This window comes from Plecotus auritus (genome assembly GCF_963455305.1).
Source record: "Plecotus auritus genome assembly, chromosome: 5".
Lineage (NCBI taxonomy): Eukaryota > Metazoa > Chordata > Mammalia > Chiroptera > Vespertilionidae > Plecotus > Plecotus auritus.
In genome coordinates, this window is record NC_137776.1 from 80,933,410 (window position 1) to 80,948,400 (window position 14,991).

A 14,991-nucleotide genomic window follows, 5' to 3' on the forward strand; every position below is an offset into this window, starting at 1 on the left:
AGGAGGCAGCTGATCAGTGCTTCTCTCTCATCATTGATGTTCCTCTCCTCTAACACTTCTTTCATCTTTGACACAATACTTGCAGTTTCATTTAAACATCAGGTAGACTGTGATACTGTAAAGGTACATATAGTAGTCCCTAAATATAGACACAAAAACAAGATTCAAATGGCTGTAGATAAGAAATCAACAGAAGAAATACAATGAAACACTAAAAGACAAGGCCAGTGTGGCTCAGTGGATTAGAGCAACATCCCTTACAACAAGCATGTTAAACTTGCGGCATTTATTTGGCCTGTGTTAGCCTCTGAGTTTGACATGCTTCTCTTACAACAAAGGGTGGTGTGTTTGATTCCTGGTCAGGGCACATACCCCAGTTGGGGCATGTACAGGGGGCAAATGATTGTTGTTTTTTCTCTCTCTCCCTGCCTCTCTCTAAAGCCAGTAGAAAGCATATCTTCAGGGGGTGAAAAAAAATTCCACTAAAAGTGTTCAAATAATACAAAAAGCAGGAAAAGAAGCATATAGAAATAAAATACAGACAGGACAAATGGAAAACAAATAGCAATATAGAATACCTGCATCTAACCATGTCAATACCTACATAAAAGATAAAAGAACTAGACACTAATCAGATTGTGTAAAACATCTAAAACAACAACTATATACTTACTGTATGTAAAAGACACTTTAGGTATAAATGTTGCAAATAAGAGGGTGAAAAAAAACTCATTTAAATGCGAATCAAGTGAATGCTGAAGTCACTATATTAAAGTCAGATAAAATAGATTTTAAGACAAAGAATAGTAATAGAAACAGAAAACCATTTCACAACATGAGTCAATATATCAGGAAGGTATAATAAATATGAATTGTTCAATGTAGATTCAAATACTATATAAAGACTGATAGAACTTAAGGGAGAAGTAGAAAATCAACTATCATTTTTGCTAGAACTGTACAAAATTTACATAAGGATGTAGAAGATCTGAAAGACACTATAAACCACAAGACAATATCAATTGATATTTAAAGAATACTAAATGCAGCCCTGGACGGTTTGGTTCAGTGGATAGAGCATCAGTCTGTGGGACAGAAGAGTTGCAGGTTCGATTCTGGTTAAGGGCACATGCCTGGGTTGTGGGCTCAGTCCCTGGTGGGGGGCATGTAGGAGGCAGCCGATCGATGGTTCTCTCTCATCATTGATGTTTCTATCCCTCTCCCTCTCCCTTCCTCTCTGAAATCAATAAAAATATTTTAAAAAATAATGAATAAATGGAAATACTTCTCTAAAATAAAAAAAAGAACACTACATGCAGAAACAACAAAATAAAAAGGAAATTAAAGGCATCCTATATTCATTAATACTGAAGACTTAATATTGTTAAGATGGCAATAACAAGCAACACAATCTACAGATTCAAGGCAATTCCTATCAAATTCCAATGGACTCTTTTGCAGAAATGATAAAGCCAATTGTCGAATTTATATGGGATCACAAGGGACCGTGATTCCAAACAATTTTGACAAAGAACAAACTTGGAGAATTCACACTTCCTGATTTTAAAACTTCTTACAAAGGTACAGTAGTAAAACAGCATAAAGACAGAAATGTAGAATATTGTAAAAGTCAGAGCCCAGAAATCAGTCCAAATAATTTTGACAAAGAAGAACAAACTTGGAGAACTCATACTTCCTGATTTTAAAACTTCTTACAAAGGTACAGTAATAAATCAGCATAAAGGTAGAACTATAGAATATTGTAAAAGTCGGAGTCTAGAAATCAGCTACATTTAGGGTTAGCTGTTATTTGACAAGGGTATCAGAACTATTCAATGGGAAAAAAACCAGGTTCTTCAACTAATGATCCCGGAACAAATAAATACACACATACAAAAAATGAAGTTGAATCCTTATTTCATACCACATATAAAACTTACTCAAAATTGATAAATCATCTAAATATAGGAGCTAGAACCATAAAACTCTTAGAAGAAAATAGGGATGAATCATGACCTTGGATCTGGATTCTTAGATATGATAATAAAGGCATGAGTAACAGAATGAAAAAAATGGATAAAGTTGACTTCATCAAAATAAAAAAAAACTTTTGTGCATTAAATACATTATCAAGACAGTAAAAAGACAATCTACAGAATGAGTGAACATATCTGCAAATAGACATCTGATAATGGTCTAATATCTGAAATATATAAAGAACTCTTACAACTTAACAAAAAGACAATCTGATTAAAAAATAGGCATCATGGAAAATAGTTGGTGGTTCCTCAAAAAGTTAAATATAGTTACCATATGAACCAGCAATTCTACTCCTACGTATATACACAAAGAAATGAAATCAGATACCTGAATAAATTCATGTACCTACATGTTTATTAATAGCAATATTCACAAAGGCAAAAGGTGGACACATCCCAAATCCATCAATGGAGGAAAAGATGAACAAATTGTGGGAAAGATGAACAAATACACACACACACACACACACACACACACACACACACACGGCATATAATTCAGACACAAAAAGGAATGAAGTATTGATAAATGCTACAATGTGGATTAGCCTGGAAACATTGTTAACTCAAAGAAGTCAGACAGAGAAGTAACACAATGCATGATTTCATTAATATGAAGTATCCAGAATAGATAGGTAAATCCATAAAGACAGAATGCAGAATGGTGGTTGCCAAGGGCTGGAGGTTGGGTTAAATCGGTACAGCTGTTTAATGGTACAGAGTTTTCTTTTGGGGTGATGCAAATGTTTCGGAACCAGAGAGAGATGGTAGTTGTAAAACACTTTGAATGCACAAAATGTCACACTGGACTGTTTACTATAAAATGCTTAATTTTATGTTATGTAAACTTTATCTCAATTAAAAAAAAGAAAAAGAAAAATCAAAAACCATGAAAATGATAAAATGCAAATTCATACCCCCTCTTCCCCTCCAAGACACATGCTGGAACATAAAATAAGATTTAACAGATTCCAAAACACTGAAATCTTAGCATAGGTTCTCTGACCACATGAAGTTAATAATCCATGCTTCTACCTTAAGAAACTAGAAGCTAAGGAACATATTAAACTCACAATAAGCAGAAGGAAGAAAATAATGAGTGAAGAAATATTTCAAATATAAAATGAATACAATTAATGAAACTCTAAGTTGTTTTTTTAAGAACATCTTAGAGTTTCATTAATTGTATAGAACTGATAAATCTCTAGTTAAATTAGTAAAGGAAAAAGAGAGAAGAGTAAAATTACCAATAATACTGAAAGTATAATAAGGGGATATTATGAGTAATTTTATGCCAATAAACTCAACAACATAAACAAAATTGATACAACTATCAAATTTGATCTAGAAAGAAATAGGAAATTTTAATTTTAAAATCGTCTCTGAAAAAAAAAAAATTCTGGGTCCAAACAGATTCATTAATGAAATCTAGCAAACAAGAAGGAGTAACATCATTTCTACACAAACTCCTTTAGAAAATAAAGAAGGGAACAATATCCAACTCATTTTGAAGCCAGTACTACCTTGATACTACAACATGAAAAAGACAAGCAAACTACAGACCAATATTCTTCATGAACATACATGCAAAAATCCTTAAAGTGAATCCAGAGATATATAAAAAAGATACTATATCATGACTAAGTGGGTATGTCCGAGAAATGAAAGGTTAGTTTAACATTCAAAAAGTCAGTCAAGCCTGGCTGGCATGGCTCAGTGGTTGAGCGTCCACCTATGAATTAGGTCACAGTTCAATTACTGGCCAGGGCACATGCCCGGGTTGTGCTTCGATCCCCAGTGTGGGGCATGCAGGAGGCAGCCGATAAATGATTATCTCTCATCACTGATTTTTCTCTCTCTCTCTAAAATAAATAACAATATATATTAAAAAAAAGTCAGTCAACATAATTCAGTGTTAACAGAGTAAAGGGGAGTAGTTGGGAATCACATGATTACTTCAGAAGACACAGTAAAACATTTCACAAGATTTAATATTCATTCACGGGAAAGACTTTCAGCAAACTAGGAACAGATAATGTAACAGTTAGTGATTAAAGACTGAATTCTTTCCCCTATGCTTGGAAACAAGGGAAGTATATGCACTTTCAAAACATATTCAGATTAACACATGGATTCTATGGGAGATTTTCGCTAATGGTACATCTCATAAAGGGGTAATATTCAAAATATATGAAGAACTGGTACAACCTCACACGAAAAACAAACAACTCAATTACAATTAAAAAATGGGCAGAGGACCTAAATATTTCTCCAAAGAGGACATATAGATGGCCAACAGACATATGAAAAGATGTTCAATGTCACTAATCATCAGAGAAATGCAAATTAAAACCACAATGAGATATCACTTCACATCTATCAGAATGGCTATCACCAATACATCAACAAACAGTGGGGGGTAGGTTGGAGGGATGGGTAAAAAAGATGAAGGGATTAAGAGATACAAATTGGCAGTCACAAAATAGTCCCAGGACATAAAGTACAACACAGGGAATATAGTCAATAACACTGTAATAACTATGTTTTCTATCAGGTGGGTACTAGGCTTATCAGGGGAGATCACTTTATAAGTTATATAAATAAACATCTAACCACTATGCTGTACAACTGAACTAAAAGAATATTGAATGTCATCTTTAAATGAAAAAAAAAATCTTCTTTAGAATATTTAAAGACATTAAGTACTTAGGGGTTATAATCCTATATAATAAAGAGGTAATATGCAAATTGACCATCACTCCAACACACAAGATGGTCGCCCCCATGTGGTCAAAGATGGCCACCCCCATGTGGTCATAAGATGGCCGGTATGCGAGGGCAGTTATGGGCGATCAGGCCAGCAGGAGAGAGCAGTTGGGAGGGACCAGGCCTGCAAGGGAGGTCAGTTGGGGGCGATCAAGCCTGCAGGAGAGGGCAGTTAGGGGTGACCAGACCGGCAGAGGAGGGAAGTTGGGGGTGACCAGGCCTGCAGGGAAGGGCAGTTGGGGGATCTGGCCAGCAGGGGAGCAGTTAGGCATCGATCAGGCTAGCAGAGGAGTGGTTAGGGGGTGATCAGGCTGGCAGGCAGAAGCAGTTAGGGGCAATTAAGCAGGCAGGCGGCGAGCGGTTGGGAGCCAGCAGTCCTGGATTGTGAGGGGGATCCCAGATTGGAGAGGGTGCAGGCTGGGCTGAGGGACACCACCCCCATGCACAAATTTCGTGCACTGGGCCACTAGTTAAGAAAATATGTGTAATACTTATATAATGAAAACTACAAAATATTGTTGAGAACAATTAAGGAAGATCTTCATAAATGGTGAGAGATAACATGTTCCTGTACTGGAAAATTCAATAGTGTTAAGATGTTAACTCTCCCCAAACTGATCTATTCTTAAAATGCATTTTATTTTTATTTATTTACTAGAGGCCCAGTGCATGAAATTCATGCACTGGTAGGGTCCCTAGCAGCTGCTGGCTGGCTACTCCCTCCCTTCCCCCAGTTGCCTGACGCTGCCGCCTGCTGGGACCACTCTCCCTTCCCCCAGCCGGCCCTGCCCCCTGGTCAAACTCCCAGTCGAGGGGACAATTTGCATACTATACTTTGATTATATAGGATTTTAGTTCAAAATATATTTTTATTATTGATTTCAGAAAGGAAGGAATAGGGAGAAAGAGATAGAAACATCAATGATGAGAGAATCATTATTGATTGGCTGCCTCATGCATGCCCCACACTGGGGATCTGGCCTGCAACCTAGGCATGTGCCCTGACTGGGAACTCAACTGTGAATTCCTGGTTCATGGGTCAATGCTAAACCACTGAGACATGCCAGCTGGGCAAAATGCATTTTACTTATTTATAAAAATGCTTTTTTATATACATATACACACACACATATATTTTTTATTGAATTCAGAGAGAAAGAAAGAGAAAAAGAGATAGAAATAACAATGATGATGAGAGAGAATCATTGATCGGCTGTCCCCCCCGACACGATCCCTACTGGGGATTGAGCTTGCAACCTGGGCATGTGCCCTTGACCAGAATTGAACTTATGATCCTTCAATCCGCAGGCTGACGCTCTATCCACTGAGCCAAACCCACTAGGGCTGCATTTTATTTATTTATTTATTTTTTTTAAAGAAGAGGGGGAGAAAGAGATGCAAACATCAATGCTGAGAGAGAATCATTGATCGGCTGCCTCTTGCAGGCCCCCCACTGGGGATTGGGCCCGTAACCCAGGCACGTGCCCCTGACTGGAATCGAACCCAGGACCTCTCAGTCTGCAGGCCAACACTCTATCCACTGAGCCAAATGAGCTAGGGCTGCATTTTATTTTTATAGTGCGTTTACTTTAATGTGTTTCATTTAAGCAAATTATAAAAAACAAACCTGAGTCAGAAGGAAAACTCCCAAATCACATAATTTACTCAACTGTCATGTTGTCTAGCATGCACTTGAAAATCACCAGAGAAAAGAAAATGATAAGTTTTGCTTACACATCCTTATAAATGCTTTTTAAAAAAAATATTTTTATCGATTTCAGAGAGGAAGGGAGAGGGAGAGAAACAGAAACATCAAGGATGAGAATCACTGATCGGCTGCCTCTTGCATACCCCCTAGTGGGGATCCAGCCCAAAACCCAGGCATGTGCCCTGACCCAGAATTGAGCTGTGGCCTCAACGCTCAACCATTGAGCCACACCATCTGGGCTTGCACAAATTCTTTCCCTGTCAAATTACAAATAAATACTCTAATGTAGCCCTAGCCAGTTTTGCTCCATGGATAGAGCATCAGCCTGAGGACTGAAGGGTCTCAGGTCAAGGGCACACACCTGGGTTGCAGGCTTGATCCCCAGCCTTAGTTGAGTGCGGGCACCAACTGATATTTCTCATTCTGTCCCTCCCCCTCCCTTTCATTCTCTCTAAAAATCAATGGAAAAATATCCTCAGGTGAGAATTAACAAAAAACAAATGAACAAAAAGACTCTAATGTTAAAAGTGATCTTAAATGAAAAGCCTCCACAGAGGGGAGGTGAAAAAGCGACCTACCTGTGGTGAGGGCTGCTGAATATATCCCTGCTGCTGGAGCACAGGCTGGCTGACAGGGTGACCAGAAGCAGAATAGCCAGCAGTAGGGACTGGCTGCCCAGGTGGCAGTGGGGGAGGGGGAGGGGGAGGGGGAGGAGGAGGTGGTGGTGGCAGTAGTGGTGGTGGAGGAGCCGCTGTCATGATATAACCAGACTGCTGTGGGGACTGAAGAACAACAGTGGACTGGAACATGGTAGCATGAGGGTCAGAGCCATCTGTAGATGGCTGGCGGGCAAGACTCATGTGGCTAAACTGAGACCCAAGGCTGTCCTGATAAAAAAGGAAAAAGTCAAATCAGTATGCCTTCCGTATACAGACCAAACTTATCAAAGAAAAGTACTTCCTGTATTTTAAGATGAGTTGCAATAGTGTATATTACGGAATTCATATATCTTTATCAGACATGACTTAATAAAAGAACAGCTTCAAGAAAATTAAACGCTAAGGTAGGAAGGAGGAATATTACAATGCGGTCACTACAAATTGCTTATAAAATACATAAAATGGAAATGCATAGCATGCAGAAGAGTAGGGTATAACAACATTTCACACACAAACAATAAAAAACACTTATTTAAATAAAGATTAAAAGCACATTAGCATAGAAACCCACACCTGAAACCTATATGTTGATGTTGACCAATGTCACCCCAATAAATTTAATTAAAAAAAAAAAAAAAAGAAGCACATTAGGATGTGAAAGTGAAACTGAAAGGACTTCAAACTCCAGGTAACCAGTAAGGCACAGTACTAATTATTCTTCACTTTAAATCATCGCCCCTCTTCCTAGAAGGCAAGATTCACTAAAAGCAACTTTGTGTCTCCTATTATACCTAACAAATATACTAGCAGAAATTAAATAGAAAATCTATCCACCTTGTCCTTTTTCTAATTTCTCAAAAATAATTTAGCCCTAATTCTATTCTTCCCTAATCTGTTTCAGTCTGTTCCTTAAGTCACATGTCAGACAAATGAAATCCAAACAATAGTTTCTTACTGCTTTTGCTACTTGGTGACCAGGCAATGGTGCCCAGCCAAGATAGGGTTGTGATTTATGTTACCCGACAAATGTTTCTCTGGCTCAACAATGTAAATACCAGTTCTGACTAGATAATATCATCACTGAAATGAAAACAACGGGGTTAAAATGGCATTTCTCTGCTCCCAAGGAGCCACAGATTGGCAACAATATATACCACACCTCCACATTTTGCTAAGAGGAAAACTGAAAAAAAGTTACTTAAAAAATTGGGCAATGAAGTTGTCAGATCAAAGTTACATGTCTGTAATTTCTATAGTCTGCTGTGTTTTTTTTCCTAAAGTAAATTAAGACTATAGCGAAGATAAGGGATGAAAATGGGAACCTGATTTAATGATTGAAAATACATGGTTTTACTCCTCCCAAATAGCTGCTCTGTTCTCCTAACTCAATGCATAGTTTCAAAAGGGAAAAATATATCTAAATACACTAGCTGTAATTACCAATATTTTAAAAAGAGATACCATAACTGCACACCACCATTATAGTCATCTTGGCAAAAAGTCAATTTTGTTATTCCAATGATCTGCCATTTTGCAAAACATTTTGAGGCTTTTATGTTATTCCTTTTAATGTTGTCAATCTTTAAAATGCTGGCAAAATTTCACTTTTTCAGCCTGGAAGTGATTTTTGAAAATCATTAAGAGCCAAAGCTGGTAAATAAGGTTACCTCCAGCTCAAAACAAAACTACCCCAAATAAAACATTTCTAAAAAGTGTAGAGTGATTTTAAGATATAGCTAGTAATTTAACTTGGAAAGCATTTTCAAAATGTGATGGGGAAAGAATGTTATTAGGGAGATTCATTTTAAGGGAAGGAAATTGATATTTACTGAATATTTCATGTTAGGCACTATGCAAGAAGTACTGTACATCACTGTTTCACATGATTACTGACTACAGGTCACACAGAAAACGTACAGCAGTGGTGCAACTGAGCCCTACGTGCGGTATAACTTGGGGGCATACTTGGGATTAAAGGAGGTACCATTACTTTATAGTCACAGATTACATATCTAGAGATCTTCATTAGAAATTTACTTAGGAGGATGTCTCTCATAGTTTTAAGTTTCAATTCACCCTAGTAACTGGCATTAAGTATACTGGGCCTATGGCTTTGGGAAAGACTAGAAAGCCTATCTCCAGATGAAAGCTGCCATCCCAGGATTGCATTGAGCTGCACTGACCTCAAGGAGAAAAGCAGTGAAAACATGTTAGGACTAGAATTGTCTACATGAAAATTATTTCATTATGAAAGGAAGGAAAAGATTAGGGATTATACAAACACTGTGATTAGCCAATATAACAAATCTATATAATAAAAGCTTAAGTGACCGTTACAACGGGACTACCAGAATGACTGGTCACTATGATGCGTACTGACCACCAGGGGGTAGACGCTCAACGCAGGAGCTGCCCCCTGATGGTCAGTGTGCTCCCACAAGGGGAATGCTGCTAAGCCAGAAGCCGGGCTCATGGCTGGTGAATGCAGCTGCCATGGTGGGGAGCCTCTTCTGACTCAGCGACAGCAGGCACAGTGTGCCCGGGACGAGTGGGAGCAGTGGGGCGCCCGGCACCGATTCAGGGTTTTCCCTGGCTGCCTGCCACACTGCTACATCCCCTGAGGGGTCCCGGACTGCGAGAGGGCACAAGCAGGGCTGAGGGACACCCTCTCTCCCACCCCCAGTGCATGAATTTTGTACACCAGCCTTCTAGTATTTTATGAAAGAAAACTAATTTATTTCTAATACAGGATAGAAACACTTTTCAGTATATATGTATCCCTGACTTTAATCACATTCACGAGCCTTCATCACACATCCATCCACAAAAAACAATGCAGGAGTGAATAGAGAAATAGTACCACAGAGTATTGCTGGGTGGGTGAGATTGGCAGGAGCGGGGGTGGGTAATGAGCTGTAGAGTACGGAACAGGCTGTGAAGAGGACTGCAGAAAACAAACAGGCTAAGGAATAACAGGTTGGCAAACAATGTTAATGTCAGAATAAAATATCAGAAGAACTGCAAAAAATGGAAAGTCATATTTTTTTTGGCAATAGCTTAAACTAGATTTATAAAGTCATCTTCAACACAACAATGTAGGAAACAACAAAAACAATGCAAAATGAGGAAACTCTACATAGTAAAAATTTTGAGAATATACCTATGCTTAAATTTAATACACAATTAGAAAGATAACTTTGTCATAAAATGATTAGATTCACTGAAACAGGTACTTTAAATCCTATTATCTAACCAATACCCCTGGTTTAGGTCAGTTAAAACAAAACCACTTTCCTTCCTTCCTGATTTGATGAAGGGGCTGCTCTATTTAGTTATATAACACTAAATAATAAAATAAAAACTTCACTTATTTTATTATCAGACAGTAATAACTTACATAACATCTATGCCAGTTACCGCCTTTATTTGATATGGCACAGTGAGGTACTCTTTTGGGACCAAAGTGCATAAATTAAAAAAAAAATTTAAAGAAAAATGTACTAGAGGTACCATTAAGAACAACAGCCTAAAGAAACAACACATACATACAGGAACATGCAGACACATAAACACATCTCTTTTATAAATGGAAGATAAACATATTTTTCTTGTAACTAAAAATTTTTATTAAAATCTGAGAAACTTGCCCTGGCTGGTGTGGCACACCAAAGGGTCTTGGGTTCGATTCCTGGTCAAGGGCACGTACCTGGGTGGCAGGTTTGTTCCCCAGACCCGTTGCTTGAGGGAGGCAACCAATCGATCTTTCTCTCTCTTCCCCCCAACCCCTCTCTCTAAAAATCAATGGAAAAAATATCCTCGGGTGAGGATTAAGAAAACAAACAAACAAAAAACCTGAGAAAAGTAGTTCTTGCCATTTTTTTTCAGTAATGGTACACGCCTGCATTTCAGGAGAAAAGTTTCCCAAAGGCACTCAATAAACAGGTGTTTTGAAAAAAATTTTCTTTAATCATTCCTAAATTTTATGGAATATAGCTGGCCATCTATAAGCTAACATTGACATCTGATTTAGATTTCCAATCTTATATTTACATAGTTTATTACAAAGGGGGTAATATACATATTGGCTTAAAAATTATTATAATCACAATCCATTTTATATGTGGGCAATCAGGCTAAGGTGAGTTCAGGGACCTGTACACAGACATGTTAGCAAGCAATGGAGGAACCCAGGCAATTTTATCCAATAAAAACTCTTACTTTTGGTCAAAATGTATATATATGAATCTCCTTCTGGAATATTTCCAAAGAGAATACTTTAAAATTGCAAAACAAACCAACGGTATTAGGGGATAATCTAAAAAAGAAGAAATTCTTATGACAATTAAGATGTATAAACCAGTTGCATTTTTACAATATCAGCGCAAGAGTTTCTAAAAATATGAAAGGCTTATATTAGCTTAGAACCTTACAAGAAAATCTAGAATTAAAGTAAAAGTACTAAAAAAGGTAAAAGCTGAAAGATCTTTGAAGTACCTATTGTTTCTTCACTAACTTCTCAACTATAAATGAGCAAGCTTCCTCATGGATGACAGCACCTATCACACTAAAATGAGGTGTAGTAGCTTTAGAAATTCCAGGGTATAGAATGTGTTGTTAAGGTAGACAATCATTAAGATATAACTTTCTTCCAGACAACTTGACCAACTATGTAGGTGTCAGATGAAAGACAAGCTTTAGCCGGCTCTGTGATAAATCAAAGAGCACTATGAGCACCAAGGGTATGTATTAATGTCTACCAGAGTGTCAAGTGGTAATGAGAAAAATGTGGGTTAAGGAAACTGGCCGATCAAAGTAAAAAAAAGATTTTTAATGTTTTTATTAATTATTATTATTATTTTTTTAGAGAAAGGAAGGGGCAGGGATAAAGAGAAACAGGTTGCCCTTAAGGGAATAGAGCCCGCAACCTGGGCATGTGCCCTGATCAGTTATTGAATCAGTGACCTCTTGGTTCCTGGGTTGACCCCCAACCACTGAACCACAACGGCTGGGCATTTTTCCCTCTAAATATATTTTTATTGATTTCAGAGAGGAAGGGAAAGGGAGAGAGAGATAGAAACATCAATGCTGAGAGAGAATCATTGATCGGCTGCCTCCTGTACATTCCCCAATGGGGATCGGGTTTGCAACCCAGGCACATGCCCTGACCTGATGGGAATCAAACTGTGACCTCCTGGTTCCTAGGTCGATGCTCAACCGAGATACGCCAGATGGGCCAAAGTAAAATTTCGATACCACTTAGGAAAAAAAAAGCCTTAGCACCTCCTTTTCCTATTTAAAATGTAACTGGCTGCAAAACAACACCCACTTAAAGTGATTGGTTACAAGAAATGTAGCCCATTTGCAGGCTTTGGAAATCACCACATTCTTTTGTATGGTTATTTGAAATTCCGTTGATGATTATCTCAGTATGCAAAAGATAGTTACTGAGTATCATCTGTTCATCCTTTCTCTATTTTTATAACTGATGATGAATTATGAAGAATGCCAGGGAAAAGAGCCATGAAATTTGATGCATACCCTAAGAATTCAAATTATAGTCCATTAAGAAATTTATTTCTGAAGTAAATGGTCTACTACACCTTCACTTACAATAGCCCCATAATTAAATCAAAGTTATATATATACTAGAGGCCTGGTGCACGAAATTCGTGCACGGGGGTGTGTGTCCCTCAGCCCAGCCTGCACTCTCTCCAATCTGGGAACCCTCGAGTGATGTCCGACTGCCCTCTCACAATCAAGGACTGCTGGCTCCCAACTGCTCGCCTGCCTCTGCCTGATTGCCCCTAACCACTTCTGCCTGCCAGTCTGATTGATGCCTAAGTGCTCTCCTGCCAGCCTGTTTTCCCCTAACTGCCCTCCCCTGTAGGCCCCTGGTCACCCTTAACTGCCCTCCCCTGCAGGCCTTGTCCCTGCCAACTGCTCTCCCCTGCAGGCCTGGTTGCCCCCAACTTCCCTCCTCTGGCAGCTTGATCGCCCCCAACTGCCCTCCCTTGCAGGCCTGGTCCCTCCCAACTGCCCTCCCCCGCTGGCCATCTTGTGGCGGCCATCTTGTGTCCACATGGGGGCAGGATCTTTGACCACATGGGGGCAGCCATCTTGTGTGTTGGAGTGATGGTCAATCTGCATATTATTCTTTTATTAGATAGGATAGAGACCTGGTGCATGGGTGGAGGCCAGCTGGTTTGCCCTGAAGGGTGTCCCGGATCAGGGGGGGGTTCCCTTGGGGCGTGGGGTGGCCTGGGCGAGGGGCCTGTGGTGGTTTGCAGGCTGGCCACGCCCCCTGGCTACCCAAACGGAGGCCCTGGTATCTGGGGTTTATTTATCTTCTACAATTGAAACTTTGTAGCCTGGAGCGGAGCCAAGCCTTTTGCTTGCTCTGTGGCCGCAGCCATTTCTATTGGGATTTATGTATCTTCTATAACTGAAACTTTGTAGCATTAAGTGAGGCCTGGGCCGGCCAGGGTGTGCGGAAAGCTTGGCTTCCTCCATCACCGCAGGCAACCCTAGCCACCTGCTCTTTCCAGCTCCGTGGCTGCCGCCATTTATGTTTGGGTTTATGTATCTTCTATCATTGACACTTTGTAGCCTTGAGTGGAGGCCTAGGCCAGCAAAGGCAGGCAGAAAGCTTGGCTTCCTCCATTGCCGGGGAAACCCAAGCCTCCCTCCTGCTCTCTGTGGCCGTAGCCATCTTGGTTTGGTTTATTTGTACATTTGCTCCTGATTGGCTTGTGGGCGTGGCTTGTGGGTGTAGTGGAGCGATGGTTAATTTGCATATTACTCTTTTATTAGATAGGATTTTTTAATTTAATAAATCTTTATTGTTCAGATTATTACAATTTTTCCTTTTCCCCCCATAGCTCCCCTCCAGCCGGTTCCCACCCCATCCTCTGCCCTTACCCCCCACACTGTCCTCATCCATAGGTGTAAGATTTTTGTCCAGTCTCTTCCCGCACCCGCCAAACCCCCTTCCCCTAGAGTATTGTCAGTCCACTCTCTCTCTCTTTTTTTTTATTTCTCTCTTCTCCCTGCTTTAGTCCTTTCCTCTTTTTATTTATTTATTTATTTATTTATTTATTTATTTATTTTTAATAAATCTTTATTCAGATTACAATTATTTCTCCTTTTTCCCCCCATAGCTCCCCTCCCAGTTCCAACCCCACCTTCTGCCCTTACCTACCCCCTCACTGTCCTCATCCATAGGTGTATGATTTTTGTCCAGTCACTTCATGAACCCCCCCATACCCTTTTCCCCTGAGAATTATCAGTCCACTCCCTTTCTATGCCCCTGATTCTATTATATTCACCAGATTATTCTGTTCCTCGGGTTTTTAATTCACTTGATTTTTAGGTTCGCTTGTTGATAGATATGTATTTGTTGTTCATAATTTTTCTCTTTACTTTTTTCTTCTTCCTCTTCTTTAAGAATACCTTTCAGCATTTCATATAATACTGGTTTGGTGGTGATGAATTCCTTTAGCTTTTTCTTATCTGTGAAGCTCTTTATCTTCCCTTCAATTCTGAATGATAGCTTTGCTGGGTAGAGTAATCTTGGTTGTAGGTTCTTGCTATTCATCACATTGAAAATTTCTTGCCACTCCCGTCTGGCCTGCATAGTTTCTGTTGAGAAATCAGCTGACAGTCGTATGGGTGCTCCCTTGTAGGTAATTAACTGTTTTTCTCTTGCTGCTTTTAATATTCTCTCTTTGTCTTTTGCTCTTGGCATTTTAATTATGATGTGTCTTGGTGTGGTCCTCTTTGGATTCCTTTTGTTTGGGGTTCTGTGCGCTTCCTGGACTTG

The 14,991-nt window shown here is 39.3% G+C and overlaps 1 protein-coding gene across 4 annotated transcripts in view; it reads right to left on the bottom strand.

Moving 5' to 3' along the window:
- Positions 1–14,991, bottom strand: part of R3HDM1 (R3H domain containing 1) — a 145,084-nt gene that overhangs the window by 71,627 nt on the left and 58,466 nt on the right. For all 4 annotated transcript variants that reach the window (XM_080667247.1, XM_080667245.1, XM_080667246.1 and 1 more), the window contains one exon: positions 7,092–7,400. In XM_080667247.1, coding sequence (XP_080523373.1) covers positions 7,092–7,400 — 309 coding nt within the window. The remainder of the gene's footprint in view (positions 1–7,091; positions 7,401–14,991) is intronic.